At 39.9% G+C, this 19,052-nt stretch overlaps 1 protein-coding gene across 2 annotated transcripts in view; it reads left to right on the top strand.

The window, feature by feature from the left end:
• Positions 1–19,052, top strand: part of PACRG (parkin coregulated) — a 518,745-nt gene that overhangs the window by 62,152 nt on the left and 437,541 nt on the right. For both annotated transcript variants that reach the window (XM_040238942.1, XM_040238941.1), the window contains exon 2: positions 494–628. In XM_040238942.1, the coding sequence (XP_040094876.1) occupies positions 494–628 (135 nt within the window). The remainder of the gene's footprint in view (positions 1–493; positions 629–19,052) is intronic.

A 19,052-nucleotide genomic window follows, 5' to 3' on the forward strand; every position in this document is an offset into this window, starting at 1 on the left:
ATCACACGTTTATGGTTTTGTGGTTAATATTCATACCTTGAGAACATATTATTTTTATTTTATTTATATAGAAAGATTTGAAGGTGATATTTTAAATTTATTTCTAGAATATTCCACAAAGTATATCAGACTTGGATTAGAACTTACAGTTATTAGGAATCTTAAAAGTTTTAACACTCTGAACTTAGTTGCTTCTATTAAAATATTTTCCTTAAACAAAAGTTCAGGCTTTTCTTCCTTACAAAGTAATATTTGTAAAGTGACACTTTCTAGGAGTACTTTGTAAGATAGCTTGAAATAAAGTGAATCCTTAACAGTGTTATAAATTTTTTTTCTCTAAATGTTTGTGAGATTTTTGTTGCCCATTATTAAGATAATTTGACATTTTGTACAAAATGAAACTTATAAAAGCCAAAGTCTTTTCATCATGCATTTTCCCATGTGTTTTAAAACCTGATTCCTACTTTTATTTTTTTTATTTTTTCCTTTGAAGGTGAGAGGCCCTCCAAGTGCAGGAGCATTCAAAGAAAGACCCACCAAACCCACAGCGTTTCGAAAATTTTATGAACGAGGAGACTTTCCAATTGCCCTTGAACATGATTCAAAAGGAAACAAAATAGCGTGGAAGGTAAGTCCTTGTGCAGCTGCGAGAACCAGCTGTGCTCGCTGTGGAAGTGGTATCTCCCAGTGCCAAATGTTCTCGACTGATAAGTAAATAAGCTGGAGTGATTTCTCGGTGAGTGGAAGATGGTGGGTAAGCTCTTAGAGGAAGCCCCTCTGTGTCAGCTGCCCACCTTGACTAACAATTAAATTACAGCCTGCAGGAAAAGAAAATGACAGAGTTGCTTTGCCTTAGAGAATTGTGTGCTGACCGATTCATCTCTATTTTTATGAGAACCTGGCATTCCAGCCCGTTTCAGGCAGTCCATCAAATGATGGAACTGGTGGCTGGATGTGGAGAGCAATAGCCATTTATCTCCCCCCAAATTTCACCTTCCTGCAGGACACTTCCAAATGGAAGCTTTAATTACCTAAATGGATAGGTCAAGATTGTCTGCTCCCTGGAAATGCAGAGTGGAATACAAAAGCAGGCGGGCTCTGACGGAGGCCCTCTCCTCTCTGTCTGCAGCACGCGTCAGCCGGCGCAGTGGCTGTCCTACGAGCTCTGTTAGAGACTGACCTCCACCGCTGAAAGCATTATAGCACCGACATTTTTCTGACAAAAGGTTAATTGGCTTCAAAATAAATGTATTGCCTAATGACTCCATTCTAATGTGGCTGTGTTTCTTTCTAAAAGGCTCGCTGGTGTTATTTGTAAAAACTTGCCAATCTCTCAACTGGAGAAGGCTTTTACATTTAATTTGAAAAATGAATGCTGATCTCTAACCAGCTTCTGCTATTTAATTATTTTTTGTTATCAAGGACTTTGCTTTGGGTGATATTTATCAGCTAAAAGGGCTTCTCTGCCTGAAGACTGGAAAGCAGTTGCACGTGTGTGAGCATAGCATCAGGTTAAGGAACACAAAAGGTTTTGCCAAATATTTTGAATTTAGCAATTGATCCATGTAGCAGAAAAGTCCCACAGTATTGTCTGAAGGGCGAATGTCAGGATTGTTTATAATTAGTAACAAATTTATGTTAAAAAATAAGAATGATCAAAGTGAAGAATTCATCAAAGTGAACAGCTTACAAAGATTCATTAAAATTAACCTTTTCCTTCTTTTTTGGAAAAACTGAAAGAATTGATTGTATTATGTCTAGTATGTCTTTAAATATTTTCACATAATTATCAAACATTTCTAGATCTTGAGCAGTCACATAATATCCAGTTACTGAACTTATTAAAAAGTTATTTGGCAAGGGAAATCTGAAGTTGTCCTTGTTATTAAGTTTTGTCATATATTTTAGGCAAATGAAAGACATTATTATCTTGGTTTTAATCATCTGTCTTAAAATTTGCATTTGTTATGTGAAAATGTGCATGATGAGAAAAATATATAGCAATATAACTAATTTAGATATTTCAATCTTAAAAACTTTAATTAGGGGTTGGTTTGTATTTGATTAATTACATGGATTTAGTGTTTGTGTCAATGTACCAATTCATGCACGGTAACATAGAGATTCTAAGAACTTGATTCCTTTTGAGTAAAAGAATACGCCATATTGCCTTATGAAAAACAAGTGGATTTTAGTGTTTTACATAATTTTAGCACATAAAAATTGTATCAATAAAAGAATCCATAGATTTTTTTTGACCTGCTTGAATAATCTTGAGTAACTTCTAGAAATGTCGAGACAAAAAAAAGTTTATCTTGAAAATAATAAAAGCATAGGATGAATCATTTTGCGTTATCTTTGGTACTCCAGCAGTCAGATGGCATATAAACTGCTTTCCTTTTTTATAGCTATATTAATTCTTTTAAGCTACTATTGACTATTGTAGTGATTCAGCAAGCTAAAAAGTCAGATTAAAGAGGAAGCAATTTATTTGCTGCTGCTGGTAGTATAATAGCATACATTTAAAAAGACATCTTATCCTATAACTAGGATAGAAGGTAGACTTCTATCCTTTAAAGCTTTGCCAACCAGATTTCAATTGTACTACTATAATGCTGAAGATAAAACATTAAACTTATTAAGCACAGGCTTGTGAGCGATCTCTCATATTTATTCGTATTCTTGGCACATATACTGGGGAACGTCTGATACTTGCTAAGACCAGAGGCCTTCTTTTAGGATAACATTTCTAAGGAATGGACATTGAATGTTGAAGAAAGCAGGGCTCCCCAGTTCAATTCAGTTCAGTCGCTCTGTCGTGTCTGACTCTTTGCGACCCCGTGAATCACAGCACGCCAGGCCTCCCTGTCCATCACCAACTCCCGGAGTTCACTCAGACTCACATCCATCGAGTCGGTGATGCCATCCAGCCATCTCATCCTCTGTCGTGCCCTTCTCCTTCTGCCCCCAATCCCTCCCAGCATCAGGGTCTTTTCCAATGAGTCAACTTTTCGCATGAGGTGGCGTATTGGAGTTTCAGCTTCAGCATCAGTCCTTCCAGTGATCACCCAGGACTGATCTCCTTTAGGATGGACTGGTTGGATTTCCTTGCAGTCCAAGGGACTCTCAAGCACCCTGCAAAAACTGCACTAAAAACTGCCCCAGACCCGGCACTATACTCCCTCGTGTGTGGATAGAGCTCTAGTCGAGCGAACTTCTCACCTCATGGCCTAGCTTGCCCTTTGCTAAACACTTCTGAGTAGCTCTGATTCCCAGGAAAGTACCTGTCCTCTCTCCACAGTCTTTGTGACAGCCCTAGGACTCCAAGAGTGGTGGTGAGACCTGAAATGGTGTGTGTAATTAAGTGGTAAGGAGATCCATTTCCTTTATCAGAATTTCAAGAAATGTCTTTGCAAGGTTAGGTTTCTCAGCCCACATCTTGAACTGCCATCATAGTTTAGAGCACATGAAATGATCATTTCTTCCGCATGTCAGAACAACAGGGCAAACCAAATGCCAGAATCTATGCAGTTTAGTGTATCCCTCGTGGTATCGCTAAAGATCCAAGCACAGTCTAATGCGTCTTTTAGCAATGGTGGAAATGTGCTTCATCTGTAATGTCTAATACATTACAAGTAGCCATATGTGGCCATTAAGCACTTGAAATGTCCCCAGTGAGCCCGAGGAACTAAATTTTAGATTTTAATTAATTTTAATTTAAGTAGCCACATGGTTACCATATTAGATGGTGCTGCTCTAGATTAAGATAAGATAATTCAGTCAAAAATAAATGCTTGAACCTGCTAGCCAGATAGGAGACTATAACTATCTGAGAATCATCATTAAAATGAAAGAATAAGGCTAGTATATGCATCTTTGAGATGGCTGTGCTTCTCATACATTCCTTGGCAAATATGAAAAAACTTTTGCAAGATATTTGTAGCAAAATTTTCTATATACTTATCAGGGGCAAGTTAATGATCTATGAAAGATGAATCAGTTCAGTTCAGTTCAGTCGCTCAGTTGTGTCCAACTCTTTGGAACCCATGGACTGTGGCACGCCAGGCTTCCTTGTCCATCACTGACTCCCAGAGCTTGCTCAAACTCATGTCCATTGAGTCAGTGATGCCATCCAGCCTTCTCATCCTCTGTTATCCGCTTCTCCTCCTGCCTTCAATCTTTCCTAGCATCAGGGTCTTTTCCAATGAGTCAGTTCTTCCCATCAGGTGGCCAAAGTATTGGGTTTCAGCTTCAGCATCAGTCCTTCCAATGAATATTCATGACTGATTTCCTTTAGGGTTGACTGGTTTGATCTCCTTGCTATTCAAGGGACTCTCAAGAGTCTTCTCCATCACCACAGTTCAAAAGCATCATTGCTTCTTCAGCACTCAGCTTTCTTTATGGTCCAACTCACACATCCATGCATGACTACTGGGAAAACCGTAGCTTTGGCTAGATGGACCTTTGTTAGCAAAGTAATGTCTCTGATTTTTAATATGCTCTCTAGGTTGGTCATGGCTTTTCTTCCGAGGAGCAAGCATCTTTTAATTTCATGGCTCCAATCATCATCTGCAGAGATTTTGGAGCCCCCAAAATAAAATCTGTCACTGTTTCCATTGTTCCCCCATCTATTTGCCAAGAAGTGATTGGACTGTATGCTGTGATTGCTTTTTGACTGTTGAGTTTTAAGTTTAAGCCAACTTTTTCACTCTCCTCTTTCACTTTCATCAAGAGGCTCTTTAGTTCCTCTTTGCTTTCTGCCACAAAGGTGGTGTCATCTGCATATCTGAGGTTATTGATATTTATCCTGGCAATCTTGATTCCAGCTTGTGCTTCATCTAGCCCGGCATTCTGGGGTAAGTTAAATAATCAGGGTGACAATATACAGCCTTGACATATATCTTTTCCAATTTGGAACCAGTCCATTATTCAATGCCTGGTTCTAACTGTTGCTCCTTGACTTGCTTTTTACCTCCTGAGGTTTCTCAGGAGGCAGGTAAGGTGGTCTGTTATTCCCATCTCTAAGAGTTTTCCAGAGTTTGTTGTAATCCACACATAGGCTTTTGCATAGTCAGGGAAACAGAAGTAGATGTTTTTCTGGAATTCTCTTGCTTCTTCTGTGATCTAATAGATGTTGGCAATTTGATCTCTGGTTCCTCTGTCTTTTCTAAATCCAGTTTGAACATCTGGAAGTTCTCAGTTCATGTACTGTTGAAGCCTAGCTTAAAGGATTTTGAGCATTACTTTGCTAGCAGGTGGAATGAGTATAATTGTGCAGTAGTTTGAACATTCTTTGGCCATGCCCTTCTTTGAAACTTGAATGAAAACTGACCTTTTCCAGTCTTGTGGTCACTGCTGAGTTTTCCAAATTCCCTGGCATATTGGGTGCAGCACTTTCACAACATCATCTTTTAGGATTTGACCTCTACTAGCTTTGTTTGTAGTGATGCTCCCTAAGGCCCACTTGACTTTGTATTCCAGGATGTCTGACTCTGGATGAGCAATCACACCATCGTGGTTATCCGGATCATTAAGATCTTTTTTGTATAGTTCTTCCGTGTATTCTTGCCACCTTTTCTTAATATCTTCTGCTGCTGTTAGGTCCATACGGTTTCTGTCCTTTATTGTGCCCCTCTGTTGTACCCTTCTCCTCCTGCCCCCAATCCCTCCCAGCATTAGAATCTTTTCCAGTGAGTCAACTCTTCGCATGAGGTGGCCAAAGTACTGGAGTTTCAGCTTTAGCATCATTCCTTCCAAAGAACACCCAGGGCTGATCTCCTTCAGAATGGACTGGTTGGATCTCCTTGCCGTCCAAGGGACTCTCAGGAGTCTTCTCCAGCACCACAGGTCAAAAGCATCAATTCTTCGGCACTCAGCTTTCTTCACAGTCCAACTCTCACATCCGTACATGACCACTGGAAAAACCATAGCCTTGACTAGACGGACTTTTGTTGGCAAAGTAATGTCTCTGCTTTTCAATATGCTATCTAGGTTGGTCATAACTTTTCTTCCAAGGAGCAAGCATCTTTTAATTTCATGGCTGCAGTCACCATCTGCAGTGATTTTGGAGCCCAAAAGAATAAAGTCTGACACTGTTTCCACTGTTTCCCCATCTATTTCCCATGAAGTGATGGGACCGGATGCCATGATCTTAGTTTTTTGAATGTTAAGCCAACTTTTTCACTCTCCTCTTTCACGTTCATCAAGAAGCTTTTTAGTTCCTCTTCACTTTCTGCCATAAGGGTGGTGTTATCTGCATATCTGAGGTTATTGATATTTCTCCCGGCAATCTTGATTCCAGCTTGTGCTTCAACCAGCCCAGTGTTTCTCATGATGTACTCTGCATATAAAAGACTCTGATGTTGGGAGGGATTGGGGGCAGGAGGAGAAGGGGACAACAGAGGATGAGATGGCTGGATGGCATCACTGACTCGATGGACGTGAGTTTGAGTGAACTCTGGGAGTTGGTGATGGACAGGGAGGCCTGGCGTGCTGCTATTCATGGGCTCGCAAAGAGTCAGACACGACTGAGTGACTGAACTGAACTGAACTTGCATGAAATGTTCCCTTGGTATCTCTAATTTTCTTGAAGAGATCTCTAGTCTTTCCCATTCTGTTGTTTTCCTCTATTTCTTTGCATTGATCACTGAGGAAGGCTTTCTTATCTCTCCTTGCTATTCTTTGGAGCTCTACATTCAGATAGGTATATCTTTCCTTTTCTCCTTTGCCTTTCAGTTCTAATTTTTTCTGAGCTATTTGTTAGGCCTCCTCACACAACCATTTTGCCTTTTTGCATTTCCTTCTCTTGGGGATGGTTTTGATCACCACCTCCTGTACAATGTCCTGAACCTCCATCCATAGTTCTTCAGTCACTCTGTCTATCAGATCCAATTCCTTGAATCTCTTTGTCACTTTCACTGTATAATCACAGGGGATTTAATTTAGGTCATACCTGAATGCCTTAGTGGTTTTTCCTGCTTTCTTCAATTTAAAATCATACTTTATCAACTATTTTCCATCTGTTAGATATTATAGGATTACTTCAATTTCAGAGGGGATATAATTTCTAAATAATATTAAATGAAACACCCAGATACATAAACCTTTGTTTCTACCTCTGATTGCATCCTTAGGTTAAATTCCCTGAAGAGGAATTAGTAGGTCAAAAGTAATATTTTAAAAGCAGTTGTTCCACAGAACCATATTCATTACTGAATCCTCCTTTAAAATAAAAGTCTGCTAAGGTGTTGGGTTTCCCTGATGGCTTAGAGGGTAAAGTGTCCACCTGCAATGCGGGAGACCCGGGTTCAATCCCTGAGTCGGGAAGACTCCCTGGAGAAGGAAATGGCAACCCACTCCAGTACTCTTGCCTGGAAAATCCCATGGACAGAGGAGCCTGGAAGGCTGCAGTCCATGGGGTCTCAAAGAGTCAGACCCGACTGAGTGACTTCACTTTCACTAAAGTGATGGGTAAAGCATCTCATTTTGTTTGTTGATTATTAGTATCATTAAACACTTTTATGTGCTTAACTAATTTGCTTGCCTTTTGAGCCCTTTTCTTAAATTGTCCAGTTTTCTAGTGAAGAGTTAGTCTATGTCCTATTGATTTGTTAAAAATTTAGGTGTAAATTTTATCTGTCTCAAAAGGATTTTAGTATCCTTTTGACACAGATAATATAAACAGATTCTTAAAGTTTTAATTTTTGTTTATAAGGATTGATGACCACAGTCATTTTAAATCTGTCTAACCAAGTCTCACCTTTCTAATCAAACATTTCCTCCTGAGACTGTATATCATGGGTTTTCTCGTTGCTGTCTCTAAATACTATGCATCATCAGTCTCAAGCAATACTATTACTCTTACACTTAGTCTTAACACAAATGAAAATAAGTCTGGTTTTGGTCCCTAAGAGCTCTGCACTGTTCTACTTATAGAAGTCTTTAAGACAGAAAAAGAAGAGATGCAACAGGAAAACTACGTGCTTAACTGGAGAGGATTTTGAGGCCTTCTTTAAAATGGAAAGTTGTAGAAAAATAAACTGCATACAACAGACAAGTATAAACCTTGTCTGAAACGGTATACCATTTTATTTCTCAGCACCTTTTATAATCTGTCCTGAACCACGCATACTTTTTAGTCTTTTTAAAAGGAATCTTACTCAGTTTTTTCCTGTTAATTGTTTTTCAAACTTGCCTTCTTACGTCATAGAAACTGCATAGTGGCATTGTCCAAATTAGCATAGCAACCTGGGGCATTTCCGCCTTCTTGTTTTCTTAGTCTTTGATATGCAAATAATCTTTGGTAGCCAGTTATGTTGAAATTAAATGAATAAAGCCAGAACTGTGTGCCTGTGATGCACACAGGTAGGTCCAAGAGAGAATGGACTTTAGGTGGCCCCTCCTCTTTGCCCAAAATGCATCTCCCTCCCTGGCCTATTGGAGGTGCATAGAATTTCACCACTGAAGCATAGTTCCCTGAGGTTAATGTTATAAATTGTACATTACTTGTTGATTAAAACTTGGATCATGCGACTTTGTTTTTTGGTTAAAAATTAATTAAAATTAATAAAGCAACATTAATTATGTAATTAAAACTCATTTTTCTGTAGTTTAATCAATGAGTTATATGTATATTCATTTATGAAGTTTAATCCACTTTAACATTTTACTAAAAGATTTTAAGCTGTTTTACAAAGAACTGTAAAATACAGAAATTTAGCATATAACAGGGAAGATGAGACAAAATGAAAACCAGATGGGGACCTACAATGGAGCCAGTAACAAGGCTAATAAAAATGACATACCCTAAATACTTCTAAGCCAGGGATTATGTCTTTATTTCTAGCTTGTTCCCTCCCTTAAGCCGGTGCAGTCCCTGAAGGAGTGTCTGGCACAGAGCTGATGCCCAGCGATGTGTGTTGAATGAATATAAAACATCCCGCAACTGGTTACCGCTAAGTTCCACTTCTCAGGACACTGTTTCATGAGCGCGCATCTCACCTTCTAGACCTTACTCACTTTGGTGACGACCATGTACTGAATGATTGGCATGGCCCTTTTTAATTGGGGGCTAATAAAGTTTGTTTCACAGTTACTAAAATAGCCGTAAAGATATTAATGAAATAGCTTAAAGAACAAACAATTAATTAGAAATTAGCCATAGAGACCAAGTCTTCTGGTAGCAAATTAAGATAAGCACCAGCAAGTTAATTTGAACACACAGTCCAGAGCTGTATGCAACAGTTTCTGTAGGTTGAATTTTACCTTGAAAATGCTTAAATTATATGCAATGCTTTCCTAATGATTTTCAATGTCTTAAATTCTAATGTAAGTTTATTTTTCTTTACAAATGACTGAAAATGTATGTTCAGTCTGAACATTCAAGTAAAGAAAATGCTGTGCATAAGATAATTGGATGCCTAAATTTTTAAAAGAGTATCTACTGATGGTGTCTGGACTGTGCCTTCAGTTCCATGTCAGCCCCCTAGTTTTTAATACTCATATATGACTCTGTTAAGAATTTCTTCTCCAGCACATTCTCTTCTTTTTATCAGTTCTTAGAGGCATTGGTATTCATGAAACATAAACAACTCTGTCAATGTGACTGTTTTCATTGACATGACTGATAATTTCTACCAGGAAAAACATTTATTGAATATAATTATTATTAAAATGTACTCTAATTTTCTTACAATTAAAATCATTCCAAACCATGATAGCTCATTATCTGTAAATACAACCACATTTTAAAGTAAATCCCACTGTGATATGATATCTGATCCATTAACCCTCAGTATATGGTTCTCAAAACTCTGTAATTTTGATTAATAATTAAGTCCTCTGGTGCCTTCAGTTTCTTAATGTTTCAGTTTCTTCAGGATTCAAAAAATTAATGCTGTATCTATTACCCCAGGCAAAATTGATATTGATATTTAAAATCTGATAAGCAAATTTATGAATTAAATAATTTGTTTTACATGAAGAAAGAATGAATATATTCTTTGAATTGTCCTGGGCTTCTATATTTTTTGATAACTGCCAAAGCTTGAGTTTGGATAACAGGCCTTAGTAGAATTTGTAAGGCAAATTTTGCAAGAAAAATGACAATTTACCTAATTTTTGTACAAGAAAGGCTGCCGCGTTTCTGCTATTAATTCCTCTGTGATTAATTAATAGATAGAGCTTTTTCTCAAAGTCTTGAAAAAAAATAATAATCCTCTGGCAATTAAAGTGCTTTTTGGTGTTTTCCAAAGGAAGGGACTGCATACACAATTAATGTCATCCTTTTATTTGATGTGAATTGCTCTGTCTTAAAAGTGTACGGCATGAAAATACAGCCATGTATCAGAAATAACTTTAATTTAAATTGGTCAGATGACCTCCTAAAGCTCAATGAAAGGTTTTCTGCTGAATGGGCTGGTGCTCCCTGCTGCCTGTGTAATTTATGTGAGAAATTAGTGCGAATGGTTCACTTTTATGGAGCAGTGCTGCTTGTAGCGAGCCTGCAGAAACAATTTCCCCCCAAGCCTCCATCTGTTCTTCAAACTAAGGCATATGCTGTCTCATCGAGCTTGAAAGTCAACTGATTTATAACTCCTGGAAAGTGCGTAGATTGAAAAGAAAGGTCGGCCGCTGTTACGTGACAGTGATTTGGTAAGCATCGGCTAAAGACAATTCACATTACAAGGGGCCCAGGGGGAACAAGCAATGCTGTAAGTTTCATCTCAGTGGGCTGACAGCTAGAGGGAAAACAAATGGCTCCCGTTTCTCAAGTTATACACCCCTTGCTCTTGAGAAGTAGCAGTGGTCTTGGTGGAGCCGGGGTACCAGAGCTGAGATGCTCTATCACTATCCCTTGAAGAAATGGGGCTGCTGTCACCCTCCCCGAGATAAATGTTGCCATCTCAGAAACATCCAGTCTTTAAACAAAGGATGAGATGGCTGGATGGCATCACCGACTCAATGGACACGAGTTGGAGCAAACTCCGGGAGATGGCGAAGGACAGAGAAGCCTGGTGTGCAGCAGTCCATGGGGTCGCAGGGAGTCAGACACGACCAAGTGACTGAACAACAACAATCTTTTAAACAAAAAATGAGTGTTGCTGTTTTTCAGAAAGTTTTGTTTGGGGACACAAGCCAGACTTGTGATGATTTTTCTATGTCTCCCCGGAGAGTGAATTTTCAGTTCTATTCCAATTAGTGATATAATGAACTTTTCCCTCTCTCTTATCACTTATCAGATACTCCTTCTTTTTATTGAAGTAGTTTTGGGATCAAAAGTTTGACAGATGACACAGGAATCAGATTGAGGGTATGATAGTTTAAAAGTAGTCATTTGGTTGATGTTTTTATTTAGAGTGATCAGTGTCTTTATATTTGAGGCTTCTATATACTAAGTAAATTTTCAACTACCTTAAGTTATATTTAAATTTCTCTGTTACTTTCAGGTAAAATCTAAACAAAGTATTAATGAATATTCATATCAATTTTAATATATATTTGAGGCAACAACTTCAGGGAATGTTTTACCTTTATAAAAAGAAGGTTATGCTGACTGAAAATTCTCTACAAAAATTAATTCTGGTAGATTAATTAGTTAAACTCATGTGAAAATGTAGGTTTTTCCAGTAGTAATGTATGGATGTGAGAGTTACACCATAAAGAAAGCTTAGTGCCAAAGAACTGATGCTTTTGATCTGTGGTGTTAGAGAAGACCCTTGAGAGTCCCTTGGATTGCAAGGATATCCAACCAGTCCATCCTAAAGGAAATCAGTCCTGAATATTCATTGGAAGGACTGATGCTGAAGCTGAAACTCCAGTACTTTGGCCACCTGATGTGAAGAACTGACATATGAAAAGACCCTGGTGCTGGGAAAGATTGAAGGCAGGAGGAGAAGGGGACAAAAGAGGATGAGATGGTTGGATGCCATCACAGACTCAGTGGACAAGAGTTTGAGTAAGCTCTGGGAGTTGGTGATGGACAGGGAGGCCTGGCGTGCTGCAGTCCATGGGGTTGCAAACAGTCAGACACGACTGGGCGACTGAACTGAACTGAAAAATGTAAATTTTTATCTTTATTATTACCTATAAAGTTTTATTCTCAATATGAAATGTGTACATTTTATCTTATAAAATAAAAAATACTGAAAAGTAGAAGGAATAAATGAATCAGTCATCTTTCCACCACTCACTGAAGGCAGTTGTTAACATTTTTTCACAGTATTTGTCTTATCTTTCTTCTCCTCAGTTGCGGTCATAGTATGTATAATAGTTTGTGAAGAAATATTTGGCATTATATGGTATATCAAATCTGTATGCCCTTATTCTTAGATTTTCTAACTTTTCTTCTAACTGAAAAGTATTACTGTTTTTGAAAATTTTGAAATTGAATGAAGTGTATACACAGGGTGACATTTACCCAAAGGTAGCCCCTTTTAGCGTACTGTTTGAGTTCAGCTGTCTTCTACACGTGCACTTTTATGTTATTTATTTTAGTTTTGGCTGTGCTAGGTCTGCACTCTGCCCGGGTTTTTCTCTCGCAGAGGCAGGCGGGGGCCGCGTCTCGCAGAGGCGGCTTCTCCCGCTGTGGCGCACAGGCCCTAGCACGTGCAGTGCTCAGTAATTTCGGCACGTGGGCTCAGTGGTTGCAGCTCCCTGGCTCTGGAGCACAGGCTCCATAATGCTGGCAAATGGGCTTCGTCGCTCCTTGGCATGTGGGGTCTTTGCAGACCGTGGATTGAACCCGTGTCTCCTGCATTGGCAGGCATGCAGCATCTCCTTAAGCAAATCTTAGGCTGCCCTGACAACCACATTAAGTGGATTTGTCATTATGAACATGCTGGTAGTATAGTTTTGGAGAATAGCAAGAGATATTAGGAAAATGGCTTTTTAAATATGAAACACATTTCTTGCTATTGGGTAAAGTATAAAAAGTGACAAAGACAGTTGATAGAATTATTATGAGCCAGTCTCCCCCTTCAACCTAAGACATATCCGTTATAGGAAAAAAGTCCTGAAGAATTTCCAAGATTGCATTCCAGCCTGAATTAGGGAAATCTCATGAAGTCTTCAAGCTATAAAACCTTTCAGCCTCCCTTTTCTTGAGTTGTTATTTAGTTTCATCCTTGTGTTTCATCCTGTCATTTCTATCATTGTCTCCCATACTTAATTTTTAGCTCTTTATTCATTTTTAAATAACTTCTGAAAGAGATGTCTTCTATTTTCTATTTTCTTTAGTATCAGTTTTTCTACTAGTGCCTCAAATTCAAATTTAACTTACACTGCTATAGTTAACCTTGCAAATGTTTATATTGTTGACTGATATTTTTGTACATACTGACTTAAAAATTATTGTACAAATAGGTTTGTCATAGGAAATTTTCTGATATTTTTATCTGCATTTTGTAATACAGATAAGCAAAACTAAAAATATGAATCAACTATAATCCACCCCACTTCAGGTAGCCTCTTTTACATTATTAGGATTAACTTTTCAGACCTTTTCTCACCATATGCAAATATATGTATGTATACAAATTTTAAAAAATGTTTTGTTCATACTTCATAACTTTTTAAAAGTAATTACAAGTCATAACTTGCATATGCACTTTAAAAATTATTTTGGGGAAGTTCTAGACAGTTCCATAATTTAACCAATTCCATGTTGTTTGATAGTAATGTTTTCCTTAGGTATTAATGCTTTTCTTCAGTGTTTTGCTATTACAAGCAATACTATTATCAGCATTATTGTACATTTCACATATGTTATATCTTGCAAATATATCTGATTGTTCCCTAATGGTAAAAATCTCATTTTCTTAGCCTTTGCCTATTTTCACCATATAGATTTCTGGCTTCTTGGACCTTTGAACATGTGGTTTAGATGCTAAGTTGTGCCCAACTCTTGGGAGCCCACAGACTGTAGCCTGCCAGGGTCCTCTGTCCATGGGATTCCCCAGGCAAGAATACTGGAGTGGGTTGCCATTTCCTTCTCCAGAGGATCTTCCTGACACAGGGATTTGAACCCAGGTCTCCTGCATTGCAGGCAGATTCTTTACCAACTTAGCTACATTTTCACCATATAGATTTCTGGCTTCTTGGACCCTTGAACATGCTCATTTCTAAAAATCACTAATTATAAACATAGTGAATTTAACGGAGAAGGCAATGGCACCCCACTCCAGTACTCTTGCCTGGAAAATCCGATGGACGGAGGAGCCTGGTAGGCTGCAGTCCATGGGATCGCTAAGAGTCTGACACGACTGAGCAACTTCACTTTCACTTTTCACTTTCATGCACTGGAGAAGGAAATGGCAACCCACTCCAGTGTTCTTGCCTGGAGAATTCCAGGGACAGGGGAGCCTGGTAGGCTGCCGTCTATGGGGTCGCACAGAGTCGGACACGACTGAAGCAACTTAGCAGCAGCAGCAGTGAATTTAAAGGGGCTTCCTCAACATCTAAGTCTATAAGATGATATTCTGTTTTCTTTTGGGGCAGGATATTGGGCTTCCCTGGTGGCACCAGTGGTAAAGAACCTGCCTGCTGGTGCAGGAGACGTAAGAGACATGGGTTCAATCCCTGGGTCAGGAAGATCCCCTGGAGAAGGAAATGGCAGTGCACTCCAACATTCTTGCCTGGATAATCCCATGAACAGAGGAGCCTGGCAGGCCACAGTCTATGAGGTCACACAGAGTCGGACATGACTGAGCACGCACACACACAGACACGTGCAGTGTGTTTTTAATGCCCATTATTTTCAGTCCACCTCAGTCTAGAATTGGTGTTTGTCGAGGCTTAGAACATGTCATTGCGCTTGACCTCATTCATTCTCTTCTTGGGGACAGGTGAGCTCTCCTTGTCAGTATCCTTGGGTGGACTGCCAAGCTCCCCCCAGTCCCTGAAGACTGGTATGGACGTGCTTCAGCTAGACCTCTTCTGGTGATGCAAAAAGGAATTTTCCGTGACTTCTGACACTGAGATCGACGGAGTTGGCGAGTTCCAGAAATGCGCACACACTCAGCTGTGTTTTTCTCTGCCCTTGGCCTTACCCTTACCTTGCTCGTGGGGCACACCACTTTCCAGAACGCAGTGCAGTGTGCTACCAGGGGTCTGCGTCCCCACTTCACTTGTTTTTTGAGAGTTGGCTGTGAATGGATGTGGGTGTGATGGTTATGGGGATGAGAATGGAAAGGAGCACACTTTGTCTTAAAAGCACCTACTTCACAGCTGCAGGATACTGGCCTACTCCACGCCCGCCCCGCAATGGAGTTTGCTCCAGATCTTATGTTTCTGGGGGAGCAGAAAGTGTAGGAGGGATTAAAAAAAAAAAAAAAACAACTCACAACCTACCAACTTTAGAATGGGTGCCTCTGGTTGCAGCATATGAGTTGATCATGAACTGCGGTTTTGTCTGCCGGTTCCACAGGCCTCTTCATCTGCAGAAATCCCTTTTCTTCCTGCGTGTGTACTCATTATTATACCTGGTTTTCTCTTGCATGTTATGTTCTCATCTTTTTCTGCATCTTCATAGGTAATTTGGTAGCATGTTTGGAGACACTGTGTCAGAGACTCTTGTCCAGAAGCTGTTTAAAATAGCTGAGTCCAATTTAGCTGTGTCCGTTATTGGACTGTATTCTATTACAGAGAAGTTACACGATCCCATCAATACCCAGGCAACAGTGACTCATCGACTCTTAAAGGAAGCGAATACTTAACAACTGGTGAGACAGAGTGGTAGCTTCCGTAGCCGGGTTGATGTCTTCCTCTGGTCTTAAGAAGTTTAGAGTCACTGTCCGGCAAAGAAACACTACATGTTAAGTGCTTCCTTTTGGATAGCTCGTATGTTCCTAATCCTTATGCAATATGTGTTTAACCCTTGCTGCTTTAATGATCTGGTTCAAATAATTTTTGTAGACAAATTTAAAATGAGAGGGTCTTCAGTTCAGTTCAGTTCAGTCACTCAGTCATGTCTGACCCTTTGCGACCCCGTGAATCCCAGCACACCAGGCCTCCCTGTCCATCACCAACTCCTGGAGTTCACTCAAACTCACGTCCATCGAGTCGGTGATGCCATCCAGCCATCTCATCCTCTGTCGTCCCCTTCTCCTCCTGCCCCCAATCCCTCCCAGCATCAGAGTCTTTTCCAATGAGTCAACTCTTCACATGAGGTGGCCAAAGTACTGGAGTTTCAGCTTTAGCATCATTCCTTCCAAAGAACACCCAGGGCTGATCTCCTTCAGAATGGACTGGTTGGATCTCCTTGCAGTCCAAGGGACTCTCGAGTCTTCTCCAGTTCAAAAGCATCAGTTCTTCAGTGCTCAGCTTTCTTCACAGTCCAACTCTCGCATCCATATATGACTACTGGAAAAACCATAGCCTTGAGTAGACAGACCTTTGTCGGCAAAGTAATGTCTCTGCTTTTCAATATCCTATGTAGGTTGGTCATAACTTTTCTTCCAAGGAGTAAGCGTCTTTTAATTTCATGGCTGCAGTCACCATCTGCAGTGATTTTGGAGCCCCCCAAAATAGAGAGAGTCTTGTGGTAGTTTTATTCCTAGTTTTTTAAGGAATCGCCATACTCTTCTCCATAGTGGCTGGATCAATGCACATCTCCACACCCTCTCACTGTTTGATGATGGCCGTTCTGATGGGTGTGAGGTAATCCCTCATTGTAGTTCTGATTTGCGTTTCTCTAATAGTGAGCAATGCTGAGCATCTTCTCATGTGTTTACTGGCCATCTGTACTTTTTCTTTGGAGAAATGTCTCTCTAGGTCTTCTGCCCAGTTTTTGATTGGGCTGTTTGTCTCCCTGATATTGAGCTGTACGAGCTGCTTATATGTTCTGGAGATTAATTCTTTGTCACTTGTTTCATTTGCAGTTATTTTCTCCTGTTCTAAGGGTTGTCTTTTAATCTTGTTTATCATTTGCTGTGCGAAAGCTTTTAAGTTAAAGAGAAAAAACAAATATCATGTATTAACACACACACGTATATATGGAATCTAGAAAGATGGTGCCGATGAACCGGTTTGCAGTGGAGGTGCAGATACAGAGGGCGGACTGTGGACACGGTAGGGGAAGGAGTGAGTGGGATGAGCTGAGAGGGAGCATGGCAATATCTACGTCATTGTGCATAAAAATAGATAGACAACAGGAATTTGCTGTATGACCCAAACCTGGATTTTGTGACAACCTCGAGGGGTGGGAAGGGGTGGGAGGTGGAAGGGAGGTTTGATGGAAGACGCATGTGTATACCTATGGCTGATTCATGTTGATGTGCAGCAGAAATCAACACAACATTGTAAAGCAATTATCCTCCAATTAAAAATACATTTAAAAAAAATGAGAGACTCTACAACATGTTTGCTGCTGCTGCTAAGTTGCTTCCGTCGTATCCAACCCTGTGCGACCCCGTAGACAGCAGCCCACCAGGCTCCACCGTCCCTGGGATTCTCAAGGCAAGAACACTGGAGTGGCTTGCCATTTCCTTCTGTTTAGCAGATCATATTTATATATTTTCCATGAATGCAGTTGGCTGACCCTTTTGGTTTTTCCTCATAGTTGTCTATTTATTATTATTTGTTGTTGTTCAGTTGCTCAGTCGTGTCCAACTCTTTGTGACCCCCATGGACTGCAGCCTCCTAGGCCTTCCTGTCCTTCACTATCTCCCAGAGTTTTCTCAAACTTATGTCCATTGAGTCGGTGATGCCATCCACCCATCTCATCCTCTGTCGCCCCCTTCTCCTCTTGCCCTCAATCTTTCCCAACATGTATATTATGATGTAGACAAATAATAAATTTTCCAACCAGTCCAGTCTAAAGGAGATCAGCCCTGGGTGTTCTTTGGAAGGAATGATGCTGAAGGTGAAACTTTGGCCACCTCATGCGAACAGTTGATTCATTGGAAAAGACTCTGATGCAGGGCGGATTGGGGGCAGGAGGAGAAGGGGAAGACAGAGGATGAGATGGCTGGATGGCATCACTTGATGGACATGAGTTTGGGTGAACTCTGGGAGTTGGTAATGGGCAGGGAGGCCTGGCGTGCTGTGATACATGGGGTCGCAAAGAGTCAGACACGACTGAGCAACTGAACTGAACCTTTAAAATGACCTTGAGGTGATCAATCCACATACCTATATATCTAGATATTGTAGCATTCCCAAGCATCACTGAGACACCCCTGACTCCAAAATTCTACACTGTATTTTGAAACATATACTGTTATTCATATTTTCACCTAGATACGAATTTTTAAGATGTATCCTGTTTGGTGTTCAGTCTGATTTAAATTAAAAAACTCTGAAGTTCATATTAAATACAGATTGGACTTGCTCATTGTAACCTTCACATCTCTTAGTCTCTTTTCCCCTTTTTCCCTGTCTCTTTAATCCACTGTGTTTCATTCTACATGATTGCCTGAAATCTGTCTTTCAAACTAATACTTCACTTTCTTCAGTTAGATTTAATCTACTGCTTAACTTGTGTGTTAAATTTTTAAAATTCAGTTTCAGTGAACATCAATTCTAAAATTAATTTTGGTTTCTTTGAAAGATCTGCCTGTTTCTTCCATTATATCTTCTTGCTTTTTGGGTTTTCTTATAGTCTTTATCAAGTCATGTATTTTAGGTATATTTATTTAGAGTCTCTTTCGCATCCATCTATTATGTCCAGTTCCAGGGGTGTGAGTTTGGTTGTGTCTCTTTCTCCTATTCTCAGCTGTTTTGTTTCCTCGAGTGTTTTATGGATATTTCAGTTGAACTCAGAGTTCCGCTTTTGTGGACTGTATTTGCCTTGGGAGTCGTGCTTGCGATGGGGTATGGGGGCATCCCTGTGGATGTGATTTCAAGTGTGTCTCTCCACGGGCATGGCTTCTGAGGTAATTTTTATATGAATTAGACTCCATGTTTCTGCACCGGTCTGTTGCTCACCACTCAAGATTTGAGTTTCCTCTTCATTTCTGAGAACTTGATATTTGCCTTTCTTACTTTTGAGGCTGGCTATGGATTTTCATATTCTTTCATCCAGATTTTATACCTTGGTTTGGTCATATTGATCA

This window comes from Oryx dammah, unplaced genomic scaffold, assembly GCF_014754425.2.
Source record: "Oryx dammah isolate SB20612 unplaced genomic scaffold, SCBI_Odam_1.1 HiC_scaffold_4, whole genome shotgun sequence".
Classification (NCBI taxonomy): domain Eukaryota; kingdom Metazoa; phylum Chordata; class Mammalia; order Artiodactyla; family Bovidae; genus Oryx; species Oryx dammah.